Source organism: Aplidium turbinatum, chromosome 4, assembly GCF_918807975.1.
Source record: "Aplidium turbinatum chromosome 4, kaAplTurb1.1, whole genome shotgun sequence".
Classification (NCBI taxonomy): domain Eukaryota; kingdom Metazoa; phylum Chordata; class Ascidiacea; order Aplousobranchia; family Polyclinidae; genus Aplidium; species Aplidium turbinatum.
In genome coordinates this window covers 33,252,401-33,274,040 of record NC_137475.1, presented here as the reverse complement: position 1 = coordinate 33,274,040, position 21,640 = coordinate 33,252,401, and the positions used below count along the sequence as shown (strand labels likewise).

The 21,640-nt window shown below is 37.3% G+C and overlaps 1 protein-coding gene across 1 annotated transcript; it reads left to right on the top strand.

Annotated features, from left to right (window-relative positions):
* The first annotated feature begins 15,006 nt into the window (after window positions 1-15,006).
* On the top strand, window positions 15,007-21,634 carry LOC145768150 (superoxide dismutase [Mn], mitochondrial-like). The gene is made up of 5 exons (XM_082579620.1): window positions 15,007-15,090; window positions 15,980-16,170; window positions 19,557-19,693; window positions 20,345-20,501; window positions 21,391-21,634. Exons 1-5 carry the CDS (start codon window positions 15,059-15,061, stop codon window positions 21,534-21,536), a joined length of 663 nt encoding a protein of 220 aa, XP_082435746.1. The 5' UTR covers window positions 15,007-15,058; the 3' UTR covers window positions 21,537-21,634.
* The last annotated feature ends 6 nt before the right edge of the window (window positions 21,635-21,640 follow it).

Genomic DNA, 21,640 nt, shown 5'->3' with positions numbered 1-21,640 from the left:
TTAAATATTGAGCTCGCTCTTCCAAATGCCTGCCAACCAAGTGTAATTCTTCTTTTAATTTCTTCTTCTTTCTATATCTTTGTATTATATTGTCGAGTTAATCAGAAAGTGATTAGGCTACATACGGTACGGTAACTTTGTAGATATACTCTGAGCGTAAAATGCGAAAATATAGGGTCGCCTGGAATAAATTGCGACCTATATCCCCGATTGCGACCTTAACAAATTTAGTATCGTTGGAAAGCTTAATTCCTCTTGATTACGATTATCACTCTCCTTCAACCAGGGACCCTTGGCAAAAAAATTTATGGCTGTTTTTTAAGCAGCACCTTGCGCCGCTAGTGGCGCAGCTAATCTAGCTATGCTTTCAGCAGAAACATGGTTGAAATTGTAGCAGAATGATTAGGCTAACGCAGTGCCGGATTAAGGGTCTGCTGGCCTGTAGGCACATTTTATAAGTGGCCCGAAAATCAGGGTTGCCAACTAAAAATTAGAATTATCAGTGTTGCCAAACCATTGCCACAAAGATCGTTGTTATAACCAGTGGCGTAGCCAGAAAAAAATTTTTGGGGGGGGGCCAAATATTTGATGAATTGGAGAGAGCGACAAAGTGTTTGATTTAAGTCATCGCCACCTTATGTGCAGTGGCGTATCCTGGTGGATTAAGCAAGGGAAGCAATAAAGGTGGTGGGAGGTTAGAGCGTGCCGAAGGCACGCGCATTCTAGGGGGGTCTGGGGGCATGCTCCCCCGGAAAATTTTTGCAAAACTGCACTCAAATAATGGATTATAGCTCTTTCTGGAAACACTTTCAGGGTAATATTTATATGAAATTTATTAGCAAATAAACAGCTATTAGCTTATTAAAGGTAGCTGTTACACACGAACGGGCAAAAACTGCGGCTAAAATTAGAGAACACAAAGAACTCAGCTACACAAAAACCCAACAGAGCAAGCGATTCTGAAATTGCTTCCACAGATTAGTTAAAAGAGCGTAAATCGCGTAAACTTTGCGCGATTTACGATTTGCAAAATTTATTGGTGTCTTTCTGTGTGTCTAAAACAAGTCCTGGGGGGTGTTAATAGCCAGATGACTTGGAAAACGATAGAAATTTATACAAATTATATTATATTTTCCACAAAGGGGTTAACTTCGGAATCCAAACTTTGAAAATTTGGGGGAGGCATGGCCCCTTTCGCCCCCTGGCTACGCCTATGGTTGCAACTATAACACAGGGTACCGTGCAAAAACTTGGTCATATGCCTAACTAAATATAGCACCTTTGCGCGTTTTTGCGATTGAAAACTCGTTAACTAGTTTTTGGAGGTCAATCTTACGGAGTAGATCGCTTTCAATACACAAAAGTGCCAGTGTACTAAGACGTTGTTGACACATTGTTGATCGTTTAACGTCTTTCGTTTCAGTTGTGAAAACGAGCGTTCCCCCGAGGAATTCGTAGCCATTACAGACAAGTAGCCTACATTCTAAGTGCTATTTCAGTGTTCGGAAATGCATTACAGTCGTGGCCAAAAGTTTAAGACCACACTTGATTTATGACGTTTTTTGTATTACTTCATAATACTGCATCAGATATTGTTTCATTTGCATCATCTTTATTCTGGGTCGAAATCTGATGTAATCAGTCATTATTGAGCAAATATCAATTGAACATTAGCCAGTAGAGATTACTTTTCTGTATTATTTATCTGTCTAAAATGGGTAAAATGTGCTCTCTTTCGGAGGTTCAGTGATGTCAAATTGTTGTTCTCCACAGGGAAGGATACACAGAACATCAAATTGGTGAGCGGCTTAGATTTAATAAAACTTCTGTGCATCAAGCAATTGTGAAATTTTAAAAATCAGGAACTTATGCTGATGCAAAACGCAGTGGTTGTGCTTGAAAAACAACTCCTAGAGATGGCTCTTTATGAACAGGGAAGTGATGAAGTCTCCAACATGTTCAGCCAAACAAATCAGGGTCAATTTGAATGAATCTGGTAGGTATTCCAGTCAGCAGGAGAACTGTTAGCCGCCGTTTAGTTGTAGAATAAGATCTAAAGTCACGAAATCCGAGGCTTAGGCTACACCAGCGATGAAGAAGAAGGGCCTCCTGTTTGCATTGCAGCACAAAGAGTGGATTTCTTCCCAATGGTCTAAAGTTTAATTTTCGGACGAATCAAGTGTCCAACAGTTTGGTGCAAGACAAAGAAATGTCCGTCGACCCTCAGGAACACAATTTGATGAAAAGCATACCCCGCAAACGATGAAATACTCACCAGGTGTGATGATATGGGGAGCCATTTCGACCAAAGGTGCAGCGGAACCCTTTTTTCTAAAACCAGAAACTACGATGAACGGCCAAAAATACTTGAACTTAATGAAGGAAAGCTACAACTGCACAATAATGCACATGTCGGTGCATGAGTGCACGATTTTTGTGCAAGATGGAGCCCTATGTCATCGTTTAAAGATGGTAACAGAGTTTTTTAGGGCTAACAAAATTACTCTTCTGCAGTGGCCGGGGAACAGTCCCAATCTTAACCCTATCGAAAACTTTTGGACTTTTCTCAAGAATAAAGTTGCTGAAAAACATCCCTTGAGTGTTCCTTCCCTAATTGAAGCAATCAAATTAGTCTGGATCCGTGAAATTCCTGAAGAACTTTGCAAAAATTTAGTCGAAAGTATGCCCAGACAAATCAAGGCCATCATCAAAGCGAAAGGAGGACACACCAAATATTAAAAATTTGAGATTTTAATGCAAAGTACAATATAAATGCTTATTACGTTTTCTTATATATAGTTTAGCAAGAAATAAGCAAAAAAACGACAAGAAATAGGACGGAAAACTGATTTTCTCGAAATTTGCGGTTTGGTCTTAAACTTTTGGCCACGACTGTATAAACACCAGTAGTTTGCAGCATTTTATACATCTTCTGGGCACTTCCTGTTGCTGTTGTTTCATCGCGTCTTGGCTCTTTATATCAGCACATAAACTGACGAAATTCTGATGGGAAGTCGGAAGACAGGTCCTTTGAATACACACCAACCAGACCTGCAAAAGCAACATCGATGTCTTTAACAGACATGGAGTCGTACTCAGTCAAAACTCCAAACCTCTGCAGCACCATGGAATAGCCTATGCATCAATACGTTTCTGTAGTGCACTCTTCAGTTGGTCGATGATCACATAAAACGTGTTGATTTTAAATTTTAACATGACTAAATTTTTACTGATTTTAAAGTGGCCTGGATTTTTGACTGGCCTTGTAGGCACGTGCCTACTTTGCCTAATGGTTAATCCGGCACTGGGCTAACGGTCAGCAAGCCCTGTGAAATTCTGGCTGTCGAAGTTGCTCCGGTGACCACTGACCAGCTTATTAGCCATGAGGTTTGTAAGTAACTAGGCAGTAGGCTACTGAGTAGGTTTGGGACAGCAAAGATTCTTGATCTACCACTCTGCACTGGCTGCAGTAGCCTAAATATCACAGAACTTAGTACCAGGCAAGCCTATAGCCTAGTTTAATTTGTTTTGGAAACTGTTTGCAAGAACATCATTATCGGTAAGTTATGTCAGGTTATTCATTTAATTTGGTTTGCAACAGAAGTCAGAACGTTAGGTACGGTACCAGGCAGCAAGGAGATAGGCCTACACAGGTGCACTAGGCCTATAACAGTGTATGCTAGGCTATGATGAAAATTAAAGAAAACAGGTCTAAATGTTCTTTACATGCAGCATGTTTAATCGTCTAGCTTATATTAAATTTTTGAGTTTTCTGTTGTTCTTTTAGTTGAGTTCTCTTTCATTTAACATCTTGGATTTTAAATAGGCCACTGTTATAGGCTGCCAGTGCACTGGTGCACAAACTGACAAATGAAGGATGTTTATTGAGACCTGGTAGCTTCTAGTGATATCCATGCAATAATGCATATTCTGGTAGGTAATTGCACAATTTATCAGTTAAATAAGGAGGCCAGCCTACCAGTAGGCCTAGCTATGAACTATGGTTCTTGTTGCTTCTGAGACCACCTGTAAATGCTATAACATATTCAGATATAGATTAAGTTTGAAAGAGCAAATGTGCTGTGTGGCCATTTTTTTCCCCAGGTCTGAGGTTAGTTTTCTCTCTTCACAGCTTTACAAAGGTTTTTATGAAATAATAATTTCTAAGTTGTTTCAAATTACTTGCTGTTTGCTCATGCTTGGAGTGGATATGATACAACTTCTGCAATATATCAACAAGATAGGCCTACCATAATTATTCAGCTGTGTGGTAGCAGTAGCCTACATTTTAATCTTGCTTTCAGTATTTTCTGGATTTTCCCCACTCTTCATTCCTTAACTGCTTAGCCTACCATGCTTGCCTGAAAGTACATTTTTACCATTTTTTGATCAGTTTTTAAAAGATATGCAAGAATTGAGGTGGCAGTCATTACCAAATGCACTAAATATTATTCTAATATTGTAATACCGTACTTCTATTTGTAATGCCAATGTACGGAGTGTGTGCACACATTATTTGGTGACAATGATTAATTATTTCATCTGTCTTGTTGCTTAGGAAAGCTAAAGATGTTCAATTACCTGAAGAAGGAAGATTTTCAACAATCTGCTGATGTATTTGGTAGATTAGATTCTACACGTGAGCAAATAGCTGATGCTGGAAGAGATTTGTTATTGAAAAGGTTGGTTACTGGGACTGTATTGGTGCACAGTTAATTAAATAAGAAGAAATGAAAATGTTGCTGAGTACCAGTCTGAATGAGATTCACCAATAATAATGAAATATTTTGTTGATTTATCAAGCTTTAGTGAAAAACCTACAGTATTAAACTGCTGTACCCTAAGGAAAAAATGCAAGTTATAGCAAAACAACTTGCGTTATAACATGTCTAGCATAAACAAGTGGTGTAGGCTACTACAAATCAAAACTTTTATGGCAGTCAGACTTGATTTATCTAAGTTGATATAAAACTGCTGTTTCAGGTATGTCAGTGGAAGCATCTTGACACCGAAATCTTGGATCTCGCACAGTGGGGATGGAAAGCTGACACAACAGGAGCAGTTATGCCAATAAAAACCAATTTAGATCCGGCACCAGAATGGCTATTGAACGTTTTACGATGCAAATGCAGAGAAGGAACAAAAAAATCAATGTGGTACAATGTCTTGCAGCTGCAGAAAACATGGCTTAAAGTGCGTAACAGCATGTGGAGAGTGTCGTGGGGAAACTTGTTTCAATCTCAGTTACGTACAAGAAGACTGCCCTGAGGATTGCGACGGTTTGATCATGTTTCAATAAATGATTTCATAAAAAAATGGAACGTTTTGCCCTTTTGATTTTATGAGCGACCGAGCATAGAAGTTCACACCAGTTAAGTGATATGGGAACGTTACTGCAAAGGCTGGACTGAACCTGAAAATGAGCCTAGAAACGTATGAAATTTTTTTCTTAAGTTTGCTCATGATAATAAAATATAAAACAATATGAAAACAATTGTGCGGTACCACATAGTTCATGGCGATCTTTATTCTCCTATGGTCAGTGCCGGATTAAGGGTCTGCTGGCCTGTAGGCACATTTTATAAGTGGCCCGAAAATCAGGGTTGCCAACTAAAAAAATTAGAATTATCAGTGTTGCCAAATCTGTCACAAAGATCGTTGTTGCAACTATAACACAGGGTATCGTGCAAAAACTTGGTCATATGCCTAACTAAATAACACCTTTGCGCGTTTTTGCGATTGAAAACGCGTTAACTAGTTTTTGGAGGTCAATCTTACGGAGTAGGCTAGATCGCTTTCAATACACAAAAGTGCCAGTGTACCAAGACGTTGTTGACACATTGTTGATCGTTTAACGTCTTTAATTTGTTTCAGCTGTGAAAACGAGCGTTACCCACGAGCAATTCGTAGCCATTAAAGACAAGTAGGCTACATTCTAAGTGCTACTTCAATGTTCGGAAATGCATTATAAACTCCAGTAGTGTGCAGCATTTTAAACATCTTCTGGGCACTTCCTGTTGCTGCTGTTTCATCGCGTCTTTGCTCTTTATAGTTTTTATACCAGCACATAAACTGACGAAATTCTGATGGGAAGTCGGAAGACAGGTCCTTTGAATACACACCAACCAGACCAGCAATAGCAACATCGATGTCTTTAACAGACATGGAGTCGTACTTAGTCAAAACCTCAAACCTCTGTAGCACCATGGAATATGCATAAACACAACGCCACGTTTGTTTCGTTGAGTCACCCAACGGAAATGAGAATTTTTAAAAACATCAAAAAGGAAGTGGCAACATGTTTCAATTCGTCTTTTTTAACGATTTTTGCAGCCTTTAATTCATTTGGAAATACAGAGCTATTAAGATAAATACTTATTAATTTAGAAAATAATTATTTTGAAAACATGACTAAATTTTTACTGATTTTAAAGTGGCCTGGATTTTTGACTGGTCTGTAGGCACGTGCCTACTTTGCCTAATGGTTAATCCGGCACTGCCTATGGTAGGAAGGCGCCTGCTGCGTTAATACATAGGGTGGTTGCCCAGACCCACGCACGATTTGCCAATTTTTCTTGTTTGATGGGTATTTGTGTTTTGCCGAAATTTGGGCTACCCGAAAGATTCCACTGGATAGTTGAGCTGTACTCCTCAGACATGACATATCCATTAGCAGTGTGAGTCGAATTTTCACCATCGACAAGAACAATACTTCCACGCCTTGGGCACTCAACTGTCAACCATTTCCTCGCAGGCATAATTATTGAAGTAAAGTTTTGAAAATTTCGAACTTTTTGTATAATGTCCATAATATACTCTCGCCACTTGTAGCGCTTCATTTTGTCATTAAACCGGACCTGGGGTCAAAATGCCCCGTTAAATCATTATATGAAGCTCTGTTCTGTCTAAAAACGATCTTTTAGATCCCACTACTACATCCCAGCTAGCGATGCCTGTCATTTTTGCATCAATTCAACGTTTGCTGACGTTGAATCGGTGTGGAAGTGACGAGTTTAGCTGATTGGGGTGTAAAATTATCGCTTTATCAACGCAACTTTATAACAAAGCACGCTTGATATCTTCAAGACATAACTTCTCTGGGTATAATTGGATTTCCGCAGGATGATGATGTTGTTTTTGCAAGTTTGTTTTATTTGTTTTTGTCATTGTTTTCATGTCAAGTTACAGCCTTTCTATTTTGTGATTCGTGCAAGGCATGGTGCGTTGCGCTTGAAATGGCTTTGCCCGTGGTAGGATTTCTTTGTGGGGTTTTCTTTGCCTGCCTTGCTCTTTTTTACTATGAGCTAAACACATCAAGACGTGTTCCCCTCACGACCATCAGCACTCTTGATAACGCACCATGACCGATCTTCATAGCAACTGTCCATACAAATCTTAAATATATCAGCCGGGGACAGATATCAGCCAGATATCAGCTAAAGCTATGTGGGCTAATAAAGCTATAGTCTAAATATTAGGGTGTCCCACTTTTAGGCGACTTTTCAGGAAAATTAAGTTCGGGTCAAATTCTGAATGGATTTTCGTCACTGATTTCAAAAATAACGTTATTTTTCATTATGACGTCATCTTAATGCGCCAGCTAGCGGATTTTTGCTATTTTGTTTTTATCACGAATATGGTAAGAGCTAGAGAGTTGGAACTTGCGCCAAAATGACCGGAAGGGACGATTTCCTATTTGTTGTCAATACAATATAAAACGCTAACTGCAACAGAAAAGGAGTTATTTTGAAAAAACATGTTTTTGGTCATTTTTGGACAAAAAAAGTGAAACAATTTTGCTTGAGTTGTGCTACAGTGATGCTTTTATTTCGATTGTTAAGCTGCGCCACCTTGTTCAAAATTAAGTACAGTGGTAGTAGCTTAACAATAGAATATAGTGACGCTTTTATTTCGATTGTTATGTCATAAACAGTACATCTTAAAATAAAAATGATGCAATGTTGCATCATTTTTGTTTGGCATATTTTGCAAACAAGATTCATAAACTTTGTCTGGCAGATAGTGGTTTGATGAACAGAATTAAGAAAATACCAAAACCTAAGCCCTAACATCTGAAAATCCGACAAGATTGTAAAGTTTCCATCACAGATATTGCCGCAAATCATTTAAAAGCCAAGATCTTATGATTTTCTGAGCACAAGAAAGAAGCTAAAGATTCATCTTTTCGGAGCAACCATATGTGTCTTCTTGCTCTGGCAGCTCATTTATTGATGGATGTTCCAGGAAATTTGAAACCTCTTTTTTTATCGTCAAGAAGGCGTGTCCTATGCGCGTTGGATAACAACAGCGAATGGTTACTTAAGAATGTTGATTTTTGGGTATTGTGTTGAGCCTCAGGATATCCCTAAACTTCAACGTATGGTTTCTTTTATTGTTTGTGTTCATTTGCCAGCATTTTTAGTCATCTATCTTAAACCTTCCGCTGCTGAAGGTCCCTCAATTGTACTGTTCACAAGAGATTTATTACTTGCAGATAAATATGTTGATGAAACAGTATTCAACGCTGTTCTGATACATCGTTAAGCATGCATCCCCATGGTTGAGCCCTAAAAACGTGGCTTTAAGTTCTCCACGCTGAAGCTCCGCCTTTTGCTGCTGATGCGGTAAGACAGAAAATTTTTCCAAGAACGTTGATATCGAGCAGACGCTTTTGAAGTGTGGCAACTTACGTGATTTTTTCTTCGAAGAAAGTAAGATGGCTCCATGCATTGCATGTTTTTTATCTCCATCAGTGTTTTGGCGTATGATCGACAACAACAACAGAGCGCTTCATTGGAAGACTGAAACGCGTTGTGAACGGCTTGATTCGAGATGACCAAGATGATTTAACCAAAACAGACTTGCGCATTTGTGCTGCTTTCACAGTAGGGCGTGATAAATAATCCCATTGAACTGTGTTGTGTTGTTGAATGGTGGTTTTGTTTGATAGATCTTTGAACTAAATGATCAAGGGTTTAACGTTTGCTAATATTAGTAATTGCAACATGCATGCAAAAATCAATGCCGAGGTAATTAATTGTAAATACAATATGCTAGTAGACTACTACCAAGTACCACTGTACTTAATTGTTAAACATTGTGGCGCAGCACAGCAACTTAATCGAAATAAAAGCGTCACTGTAGCAAAATTGCCATGTTTCTCATTTTTTTGTCCAAAAATGACCAAAAACATGTTTTTTCAAAATAACTCCTTTTCTGTTACAGTTAGCGTTTCATATTGTATTGACAACAAACAGGAAATCGTCCCTTCCGGTCATTTTGGCGCAAGTTCCAACTCTCTAGCTCTTACCATATTCGTGATATGGCCAAAATAGCAAAAATCCGCTAGCTGGCGCATCAAGATGACGTCATAATGAAAAAATAACGTTATTTTTGAAATCAGTGACGAAAATTCATTCAGGATTTGACCCGAACCTAATTTTCCTGAAAAGTCGCCTAAAAGTGGGACACCCTACTAAATATATGTTGTTTATTCGTTTTTTTTGTTTGTAACATTTTGTTTTCTTTTTTTCCCTTTATATCTTAAATTTTTCTGAAGGTGTTGCGACCGTGCCAAATTTTTTTCAACTTAATAACTTACTTCGGTCACAAGCACGTTTTAACGTTCGCGTTTTGTCGCTTCTACCTTTTTCTCGACCTTTGCTATGTTGACGTGTATTGTTTTTGATACTATGATGGTCAGAAATAAAAACAACTGAACTGAAATGTATTGGATCTGCAATTATGGGCTCGGAGTAATAGGTAAGCAATTTTAATTTGATGACGTCAGAGTGACGTCATTTAAAAATAAAAAATATTTTTTCAAATGTGAGTTGTCTCTTTCTTATACACGTAGGTAAAAAAGTTGAAAATTAGACTAGAAACTTGCGCAAAAGGAAACTTGCACTAGCGGCGCAAGGTGCTGCTAAACAAACGGCCATAACTTTTTTTGCCAAGGGTCTCTGGTTGGAGGAGATTAAAAATCTTAATCTAGAAGAGTTAAGCTTTCTAACAATAGGCTACCTAATTTGTTAAGGTCGCAATTTATTCCAGGTCAATACGTTTTACGCTTAGACTAATAGTAGATAGCCTTTTGGAAATGAAGTTTAAAATTAAAGAAATTAGAAACAAATTTATAAATCAATACATTTGTAACATGTAAGCTACCATGTTTCTAACTAACAAATTAAAATTATGAGAATATTAGGCAGAAACCTATGAGAATTGTGCACTTTGCAAATGCACTTCAACTGTTAAAATTCAAAACCTAAATTCTGCTCTCACGGAATTTAGGTCACGCTTCCTGTTAACAAATGCCACTCTCACAGAATTTAGCTCAGCACATCCGCATTTCTCTACCGACATAACTGTGTAACCCTTCCGCTTTCATAACTCTCGCCGTATTACTGGTAAAAAGGCACCACTTTATGAAATATACGGAGAATTGAAAAATGCTCGTAACTTATATAAACCAATAGAATTTCTATTTAAAAACAGACTTTCAAAAGAGAACAGACCGAACGACTCTAGAACAAGAAGGTAAAATTCACGACGGAAAATTAACAAAAACTACATTTACTATTGTATTAACTTGTTTAACTTTTAAAGGCAATCACACCCCTATACAGACACCCTAATTTATCCACTTGTAGCTAGAAACTCAGAGTCTTTCAATAATCAAAAACCAACACTGGGACTCGTCCGCACGCTCAACATCAAAAAAGCCTACGCATTTGAACAGCTGTCAAAATCTTTATGTAATAACTAGCCTATAGGCTACACTCTACCTGAGTGTTTTTTTTTCTCTCTTGCCACTTGAGGCCAAAAGCAAACTGTTTTTATTGTCTGCTCTCTTTTTTCCATTCAACGTGGAAGCAGCTTAGATGGAAAAATACAAATTGTTTAAAAAATGACGTAGCCTAATAATGGACTGCTACAAAATAATGTATTTTTTTCCAACTTCAACGTGCTCTTCAACAGGTCTTGATATCTTTTCGGTAATTATTTTTTAGCGATTTCAGCATTATTTCGAAAAAAAAACGAGCCCAAAAAGAGAAAAAGTTTTATTGCGTTTATTGTGAGAATAGTAGGCTACAGCACAAACATCTGACAAACATAATTAATCAATATCAAAAAACTAGCACCATTGAAAACTAAGTAACGTCAAAAAAATCAACTTTTGTCCCTACCGATAGCTAATTTGATTAAGCTGTTTTAGTCCGAGGGTAAAGATTCAATCAATCAAGTTCTACAACAAGACTATATCAGCCTTTGAGTATTATAACCTGTTCCCCGACCCAGTCAAATGGCGTCAATTGTTGAAAAAGATGCCTGCAGGTCTCCAGTCCTGAACTTTAAAATTGTAAGTTTTCTTGGTGTAGTTTTTGTATGCAACAACCTTGACATCTACCAAATTTTTTCTGTTTCAAAATTTCTCAAATTTGGCACAACTGGGTCAGGGTAAGTTTTTTTCATTCTGAATGTAAAAAGCTTGAAGGGGCCAGACCAGTGATGAATATCCATTGTTTTCAACTTTGTGCAAAATGTTTTTGTCCTATAAAATTTGCATTCCTTAAAAAACTCACGTGTTGTAAACAAAAATAATTGATAAATCCTTTTCCACCTATAACCCATCCCAGCTTTCACCAGTGATTTTGTTCAATAGCATTTGATGGCTTTCAATTTTCTCCGTTTTAGCAAAACGTTACCTTGTGACGTCAAATCAATGATTTCATCAAGAATAACTTTTAAGAAATAGCGTCAGTTTCTAGTTGCTCTGAAGTCTGAAGTACCGGTAACAAATATTCAATAGGCTATCTTTTCAGTTCACCTCTGTAAAGAAATCTTACCAGGACTTCACCCTTTTTGCTCTACAATCGTAAACATATCGTTGAAATTTGCAAACATTAAATTACGTAATTATTACTTACCTTTTTTATATACCTCCACACAATTAAGTTTTGTGCACATTATTTTCATTTTTTAATTCAAAATTTATTCATTCTAAAATTCTCCTTTCAAAAGTTTGGCGTTCTAAACTCTGCAATTCGAACTCATGAATAAAGAAATTTCTTGATATTCATTTCGTTACCTTTGTGTCATCGAAGCGTAGTTACGCCAGCAGCAGTTCTGCTGTCATCAGGAGATTATAAACATTCAACAATAACCTTAAACCCCTGCATTGAGATTAATAAACATTTAGATGAAAAAAAAACAAAAAAAACTTAGAACCCTTGCAATCTCATTTAATTTTCTTTGGAAGACTTGATAATTACTGTAGTTTAAAATTATGGTCAATCAACAATGTTAACTGCATTATTGCAAATTAAAAAAACTTCAAAATTAACTTTCGTATGTTCATGGCCACCTGGAGATGCGGCCTGATTTGTCACATTTTGCAGATTTTGATTACAGCTACTGCTAGTGCTTGACTGACATTTTTTGAGATGTTTTTACTTTTTGCGGTTTCCTAATGACATAAAACGTTTTTGTTGCCTTGGGGAAGCAGTAGCAAATGAGAAAAAGTAAGTTGAAAAACGCAAATTCAGACTGTTATTGAAAATTAACAGTCTGACTAAAATCGTCGAAATCAAATTTTCTTTGTTTTTCAACATGTGAGGATGTTAAAACCTATTGTGTCATCTGGGGGAAAGAATAAAGAAAGCGTAAAAATCTAATTTTTAGAAAAATTTATATAAACGTTCGCCCAAAGTTAGAAAAACCTGGAAGTTTCTGCAAAATGTGACAAATCAGGCCGTATCTTTAGGTGGCCATGGTATGTTTTATTTTGTTTGGATTAACCTTATCAAAAAAAGTACAAATGAAATTCTGTGATTCTGTCGTAGTGTCAGCCGAGTAACCTTCCGATTTTGTAAAGATGTTGCGACCTAGTCATTTATTGAAACTTTAGCTCATTTTAACGTTAGCGTTTTATGGCTTCTTTCTTTCTGTGCACCTGTGCTATGTTGACGTGCATTGTTTTCGCTGTGATGGTTAGAAATAAAATCAAAAGCCTCGACAAGAATGCGAAACTGCCAGGATTAAACTCTGCAAGAAGCTTTCCCAGTCCGAGGATAAAGATTCAATCAATCAAACTGAGCTGTTACATTGGTCAATAAAAAATTAATTTGATCACGATTAGTTATTTTTAAAATTTCCACTTGGCAACTTCGCATGTAACTGTGACCGGTAACGTCTAGAACATCACACAACTAAGGCGAAAGAGCCATGTCCATTGAGTCCTGTCTTTGTCATGAGTTACCAAGGGGAGTGGGGGGGGACTTGTATACCTGGGACTGGTTAATAAGTCCCCCCACCCCCCTTGGTAACTCATGACAAAGACAGGACTCAATTCAATTTTCTCTTTCACCTTAGTTGTGTGATGTTCTAGGTTTTTCCACTGTGACGGGTGATAAACAAGATTAAATTAAACAACCTCACAACGAAAAGTAAAGTACTGGTAGTTTGGTGGTTGGCAAAAGCTAGATATCGGTGGAGGCTACGTTTGAATCAGTTGCAAAAAAGTGTACCGGTAATACAGGAGTAGCAATCGTTTTATTTTGCGTGCATTGTGACAACATGCAGTCGTTTAGATGAAGCAGAATGAAAGGACATGACCCAATTTGTTTTTAAATCATTTGGTGCTTAAACTAAAAAGGCAATTATTTGATTGGGAAGTGAATAGATGATGCATTCAAAGATAATGTGACCTCCAGTAAGATTATTGTACGCTCTCAGAGTTAGACAGCTTAAAACGTACATTATAAGACACTAATGTAGGCTACTAACCGCACAGCAAAATGAATAATATTTTGTAAACTTTTGCTCATGACAACAGTACGGTACACTGTGAGTCACAGATATACAAAAATTAAGGTTGTTCGAAACGAACTTTTTCAAGTTAAAACAAAATTTTTGCCACCTTTTCCTTTTTTAGCAAACATCTAAAAAAAAACAATAAGCCTAAAATACAAAATGCATTGCAACGTCGAAAACAAAGCCTTTGCAGCCTTTTGTATGAGCTGCCACTGGTGACAACCATTGTTTGTTACTGCAGCTCGCACTTCAGGTGAAAAAATTCTTGCAGTGATCACTCGTAATGGAGAGGAACATTTATTTTTTAGCGTGATAGTGGTGCTGCGTTACCCCCCAAAGTATTGCATTATTACCCCCAGGTTGGGAACCACTGGTGTAAATGATTGCGCCTCCCGATGTATGAGGGGACGACATCGTTGCCACCCCTTTTCAGAAGTGTCAAACTGATGTATTTTCCAAGGCTGCATGTGCTTCCATCCCAGTTAACAATTTTTTTTTTTTAATCTGCAGTTTCATTGCTTAGTAGAGATATCATATAGGATATGTAATATGTATATATAGATTGATAGCATCTTTTGTTGTAACTCTTTTTTTGATAGGGTTTTTGTAGTTTTGTTTAACATTTGTTTGATCAAACTTAAAGTTTGCAAATGAGTAGGCTAGCCAACACTATAAGTAACACTATATAATATATATGTAAACAATTTTTGAAAGATTTTTGTTTATCTTTATGTTTTCATTGTTTCTGGATGAATTCGAGGAGCTGATTCCAAAAATATAATTTTTTATAGTAAGCATAGTATTAAACCAACTTACTTAAGATCACATAGGTCTAGTCCTACTAATCCTTTTTTTGACAGTTTGCCAGCAAATCTTCTACACTGCAGTTTTGTACAGTAAAAACAACTGTGCTTTTAGCTTTTTAAAACAACGTTTCTATCCTACTGATAACGTGGTTTTTACCATTATTATATCTGACAAGATTGTCTGGTTAAGTAATGTTTATCATTGACATGTTCTTGCAACGCTTTGAAAAGCTAGTGTAGATGTGTTGTCATGTTTGTTAGTTAGGTAATTGCAAGCCACATTTATTTTCATGTTGTACATAAAGTGATCAATGTTATTTATCTACAATGCACTTAAAACATGCAAGAAAACTGTTTATTTTAAGCTACAACCTTTTTGTCTTTCAGTTTTTAGTGGATTGTAATTTTGCTGTGCTCACTGCTCAGTTACCACAAAGATGTTTCGACAAATAATTCCCATGTGCTCCCGGTAAGTATGTATGTTCGCTGTTCAGCAATATTATACTCTGTACAAGATTAATGGAAAAGATTTTCACACCAATTCTGTTATAGATTATTTATAGATAGTTTATTTATTAGTTTGATTAATAGTAGTAGTAGTAGTAGGCATCCTTCCATCTTTTCAGATGATGGTAGCACTCTGGGTACGGCAGCTTCTCATATGGCTCTGAAGTCCAATCCTGGCGTGGCAGTCTCGTCCACAGTTTGGACATATGAAATCAGAGGAGTTCTGAGGCTGTTGTCTTTCTTTTCTTCTTTGTCTTCTTTCCTCTAATTGCTTCCTCCGCCTCGACTGACCCTTTGCTAGACCCGCACTGACTTCGTAGCGCCATCTGTTGCGATTTGCTGCGATCAGCTCCCAGCCGGCAGGGTCTATGTCAGTTTGCTTCAGGTCTCGTTTGCAAACGTCTTTGTAACGCAGTGCGGGTCGTCCTACTGGGCGTTTCCCTGTGGCAAGTTCACTGTACAGAATGTCCTTTGGAATGCGCCCATCCTTCATTCTGGATACATGCCCCAACCAGCGTAGACGTCGCTGGCAGAGGAGAAATTGTATGCTCAGGGAGCAAGAACGTTCCAGAACAGTGGTGTTGGGTATTCTGTCCTTCCAGAAAATACCAAGAATGCGCCTCAATCACTTGATTAATAACATCTATATAACTGATTAATTGGGATGCTTTATCCAAAATTTCAAGCTGCTTAGTGCTTAGAGCTTGTCTGCAATTGCCCAAATCTTCTCCCACTGAAATGTCTTGTCTAATTCTTGTCACTATTCATACAGGTAACAAACTGCAAGTAAAGTATTGATGGACAATGTACTTGTACAATATTCATCTAACAAGAGATTTTTCTTTTGTCAGAAGCATAGGTTTATCTGGTGCCGCGTGCAGCCGCCTGAAACACACTCTCCCTGATTTGCCTTATGATTATGATGCCTTGGAGCCCCATATTTCTACAGAAATTATGAGGATCCATCACAGTTTACATCATGCAACTTATGTAAACAACCTCAACATTGCTGAGGAAAAACTTGAGGAGGCAAAAGCAGCAAGTAAGAAAATTAATATAATTTTCATCCTTTCAATTAGGGTATAATATTAAAAGTATTTACTCGCATATATTTGAGAAGTTTTGGATCAAGGTGGACAGCTACAATTCTTCACACCACTTGATTAAAGAGTATAAAGAACTGGTTGTTTTATTTGACAATGAACGCTGTTCATAGCCGTACGAGCCAGGGGGGCAGCCGCCCCCCCTGTTGTTTCAAAACGTTGCGAATTCGGGCAAAATCTTGAAATTATTAGGGCAAAAATTGCTATATAAAAAGCTACAAAATTGCATGAATTTAGAAAAACAATAAATTAGTAACTTTTACCTATCAAACTAAGTACAGCCTCTTATTTGCACAAGAAATGTGCCGCAAAATTGTCATTTGGCACACCCGTATTGATGTATTGTATTTCATGGTGATCAAATTGTAGTACGGTACGAAATGCATTTAACCAACTGCATCATGCCAATTTGGGAGGCCACCAAAATATGTCTCTAATACTTTTGTGAAACTGCCCAAATCAAATGGCAAAATTTGCCATATAGCTAATTTTATTAATTTTCACAAATGCATCGTGTTGATTTGGGCAGCTGAAAACATGAAATTAGGCTGTTTGATGAAACTGATTAGTCTGTTTATGCAACTACCCAAATTAGCGTGAGGCAGTTTCCCCAAAATGAACAAATTCATTAATTTTTCCCATTTACATAACTGTATCATTTAGATTTGGGCAACAAAAAAATATGAAATTATCTGATCATAGTCTATTTATAAAACTGCCCAAATTGGCATGATGCAGTTGCCTCGGCATCAAAATTTACTAAGTCTTTAATTTTTTTCATAATATCAATAAATGCATCATCTTGATTTGGGCAACTACAAAATATGAATTTATATAAATCTGGTGAATAGCCTACTTTTATAAAACAATTCGGGTTGGGAGGTCACTGTACTTGTTCAACCATAAACGGACATAGCTAAGCAACACCACAACATTTAACAAAAACATGTTATACCTGTTAAAAGTAATGTTAAGGTGTTGCTTAGCTTTGTTTATTTACTTTTATAAAAGGTTCTGCTACTATTCGGCGAGTTCCCTATTCGGCAAGAGCCTTTTTCGGTGAGTTGCCTATTCGGCGATTTTTTGAAAATCCAACGACGCCTTCTGCAAATCCGATGATTGAATATTATTCAATATTCAGACATTGAATCAATGTAAATACGTACTGTTAGGCTAATTGGGTTCTTTGAATCCTATGTCATCGTCTGTATGCAAACTTTGAGTACTGTATATCAGTTATTTTTGTCATCAAATTACCTAGCCTAACTATATTTTTAGAAGTAGTGCTGCCAGACCTTTTTATTTATGTACTAAAATTCGTATCATCAAAACTACTTTAATTGATTGAACAAAGTTTATTTGAACAGAAGTAGTATGTCTGTGTTTTATTACATTTAATTATAACTTATCTATTGTTATGTAGTTTTTTCTGAATCCGCATGGTCACCCTGAGCCGGTTTCCTGCAATGTTTATTTTTCTGAGTCTTTTATGACATCACAACTGAATATTTAAGTGGCGTTGTTTATTATTTGTGGTGTGTAAAACAATATTTGTTACTCTTACTTACTATGCCAAAGTGCAGAAGCATCGAGCAATGCACAAGCAAGGTATCTTCAAAGATGAATTCAGTTGTTCTATCTTGATTAGCCTACTTTGGTAAGAAATTCTAGCTAGCTGGTGATCAGTGGCGTAGCCAGTGGGGGGTGGGGGTGGGTATTGCAAAGAGCGAGTTTTGCCATTACCAAACATTCAAATATCTCAGCCAGGAATTAGCAACAAGAAAACATAGAGACTTGTAGCTTTATTTCCGAAACATGCCGAAGAAAACATGATCTTATTCTTTTGCTATGCCACCGGACAGCATCCTTTTACAGGAATATTCATAACCACATTTTTGTTGAAAATACTCTCAGAATGCACCAAATTCAAAGTAATTTTTCAAAATTTTTTGGGGGAGGCCCTCCAGACCCCCACTGCTGGGTGTCGCCATAAGCGAAACACACCGTCAACCCCCTCCCTTTCAAAATTACTGGCTACGCCACTGCTGGTGATCTTGTTATGTTAGTTTTTCACTGTTATCACGCACCGCATACATTATATTTGGGCAATTTCTATAAAAGCGTGCACATTTGGGCAAATTTACGTTCTGCCCTCCCAAAATGGTTTGGTCTCGTACGGCTATGACGCTGTTATTAGCAGCTGTACATTGTACAAATATCAAACACTTTGTGGGGTGGATTGTCGGAACTGTCTTGTTGCTTTTGACAGATAAGCGAACAATTGTCATGTGTCCATCTATGGAAAGGTGAACAAAACCAGCAAATAATCTCATATGTGTAATCTCTGAACAGCTTTTTATTGAATGGTGTTACTCTTCGTTTTTTTTTTTAATTGTCCAATAAAGCTCTTATGCTGAGACTATTTAATACTTCAAGAACAGTAGCTGACTACTCATTTTCAGTTTTTCGTCTTTGTAATGTAAATACACTATTTTAATATCCAATTGGTCAATTTTGAAAAACATGTCTTTATGTACCAAAGACAGGCAAGACACAACAATACAACAGGGTTGAGCATTATAACAATATATATTTACATATTTACAAATAGTTTTAAAAGTCGAACGTTTTTGGCTTAACTTTAAAAACCTTCATCAGAGGAAAACGTTCAACTGTTAAAAATATTTGTAAATCTGTAAAATATATTGTTATAATGCTCAACCCTGTTGTGTTGTTGCGTCTTGACTGTGTTTGGTATAAGAAATCAAACTCTCTCCTGAAGCTATGTGTCTTTATGTACACCTGTCAGGGTTGCAGTTGAAGGTCCACAAACAAATGACAAAAACATACTGCACAAGAAATGGTTTAAATTTGATAAAAAGAAGCTTGTCTGCCCCGATAGCTCAATTGGTTGAGCATCCAGCTTTGTGCATAAAGAAACCACAAAATCAAGCAGCACTGGTTTGGCTTTCAGGGGTGTGCTCTTGAGCAACGTCTTTTAAGGACTGCTTTCAACTCAGTTGCACCTAGTGAATGGAATAATTCAAAGACAACAACACATTAACAATCGAAAACTTCTCTTGGTGGTCATGCCTGCATCAGTAGTTCAAATCCTATGCCAGCATGCGTATCTACCAGGAATGACCAATCAGAGGCTTTGTCAGTCCGATGATAAAAATTTAAAACTAATCAACCAGGCTAAATTCGTTTTTAGTATGCTGGAAAAAGGTAAACGCTAATAAAAAAATAAAAAAACGTTGAGAATCTGAGACCTATTGTTTGATAATGTTTAACTACGGTGTAACATGTGACGCTGATATTTTAGATAATGTATCTGGAATAATTGCGGTAGGACCAGCTTTAAAATTTCATGGTGGTGGCCACATCAATCATTCTATTTTTTGGGATACACTGTCTCCAAACTGTGGATCACCTTCGGGAGACTTAAATGCCGCCATACAGGTGCGGTCTTTTTCTTAACTCTATTCAAACCATTTTGCTTAAATAGCTCAGTATTTTGCTAACTAAATCCTCTTGATCAACAAGATGTTATCTGTATGTTATTGCTATCTAGTTTGCGTGTCGCCATCAATTTATTTTCTGTTTTTGTAACTTCATTACTACAGTGCTTTAGTAAAACCAGATAAAGAGTTCATTTTTGACGAAAGCTAACTACGGTACATCCGAAATCTAGTTTGTGTGATAATTTTATCTGACTATATTGTGCATTCTCGCGGATCACTTTTCCAAACATTTCAACTGTTAAGTTTACGAATTGCGTGGCGTGTTTGTTTTTGATTGACTTTTTAGACAACTTATACCTGGGAATGGGATACATTATAGAGGATAACTTATACCAGGAATATATGAGTCTCTGACCTTATGTAGACTATACAATATTGTCAACGATTTTCCTAAACACCGACATCAGATCCGTTGAAAGGTTGGCGGTGCTAAGCGCAACCTCTTTAAAATAAATCCACCAAAACTATGCTAATAAAGTTTTGTTTTTCTGTTTCGGACGAAGGAAAAGCCTTTTCAGAAACGGTTGATTTATAGTTAAGGTGGTACCACTAACGTTGAGTTACTTTTCAAATCCCTTTTTTTTTTCAGCGAGATTTTGGCAACCTCGAAAACCTTCAAGTAAAGTTATCAGCTGCTTCCGCTGCAGTGCAAGGTTCAGGATGGGGCTGGTTAGGTTTTGACAAAGAAAAAAGCAGACTGCAAATCGCAACTTGTGCCAACCAAGACCCACTTCAAGCAACAACTGGTAGGTAGCTTTGTCAACGTGAGATATTTCTCTGGGGTTGTAAGAGGCTGTTCTAATGTCACACGACGTCCTCGGAAACGAGGGCATGTCACAAATACCATATCACACAAGTTGTAGGAAAAACAACCATGGTGTCTCAAAAACGTTACATTTGACGTCATTTGGAAGACAGGAAAGGTAGGCTACATACAGTGACTCACGCAAGAAGGGGATTACCCTTCTTAAGTTCAGTATCCTTTAAATTGTGTGGTTATTTTACATCATAGACTATTTTAGACTTCTTTCGTCTTTGTATTTACTTTTTTTTAAAAACTAAGGTTAAGGAATGTTTGCATCTGTAGGTCGCTGCAGCAGATGAAGTGTTACATGCACGTGACATCGTGAGCGTTCTTCTCGAATTATTTTTGGTAGAAAGTGACTTAAGCGAACGTTTCTCCTTCGGCAGCGAAGCCTGGCGGGCGGTTTGAGGGTTAGGGAAGCAGCCATTTCCTTGACGTGGTTTTAAATCTATTATTCTCTTTCTTTAATTACCAAAGAAAGTTTCTGGATGAGTGCTAGAAAGGTCACAAGGACTGCAGTCTGCTGGTTCATATGGAAAGTTGTCCTATGTTGAAGTGTTTACCTGTCAAAACTCTCCTGCTGTAGCGACCTACAGATTACAAATATGCCTTACTGTCGAGTGGCTCACAACAATGTATTGTGGCCATTGCCTGGTGGTGCAAAGATGCACGACCCCTGCTATTATGTCTAATATACAGACTTAGTAAAAAGATTAAAAAATGCAACTTCCCTGAAACATTTTCGGCATACGCCACAGGTCAAATATTTAAACAGACCCTAATTTATCGAATTACTTTTCTCATACCTAAAACCAAACTGTTTCGTGCAGGTCTCGTTCCCTTGTTTGGGATTGATGTTTGGGAGCATGCGTATTATCTGCAGTACAAAAATGTTCGGCCAGATTATCTCAAAGCAATATTTAACGTTGTCAATTGGGAAAGTGTTTCCAAGAGATTCGCTGATGCCAACTGTTAAAAATCTCATTTAATTTTACTGTTCCGATTCATTTATTTTCCAAAATTATGTTTACGTTTTAAAAGATGTGCAAAAATAAATACAATTCATGACATGGATACTCT

Bases quoted from the DNA above. Each gene is read 5' to 3' on its own strand.
- LOC145768150 (XM_082579620.1), top strand. From the start codon at position 15,059: ATGTTTCGACAAATAATTCCCATGTGCTCCCG. The intron at 16,171-19,556 runs GTAAGAAAATTA...CTGATATTTTAG, and splicing joins TGAGGAGGCAAAAGCAGCAA to ATAATGTATCTGGAATAATT. The intron at 19,694-20,344 runs GTGCGGTCTTTT...TTTTTTTTTCAG, and splicing joins ACTTAAATGCCGCCATACAG to CGAGATTTTGGCAACCTCGA.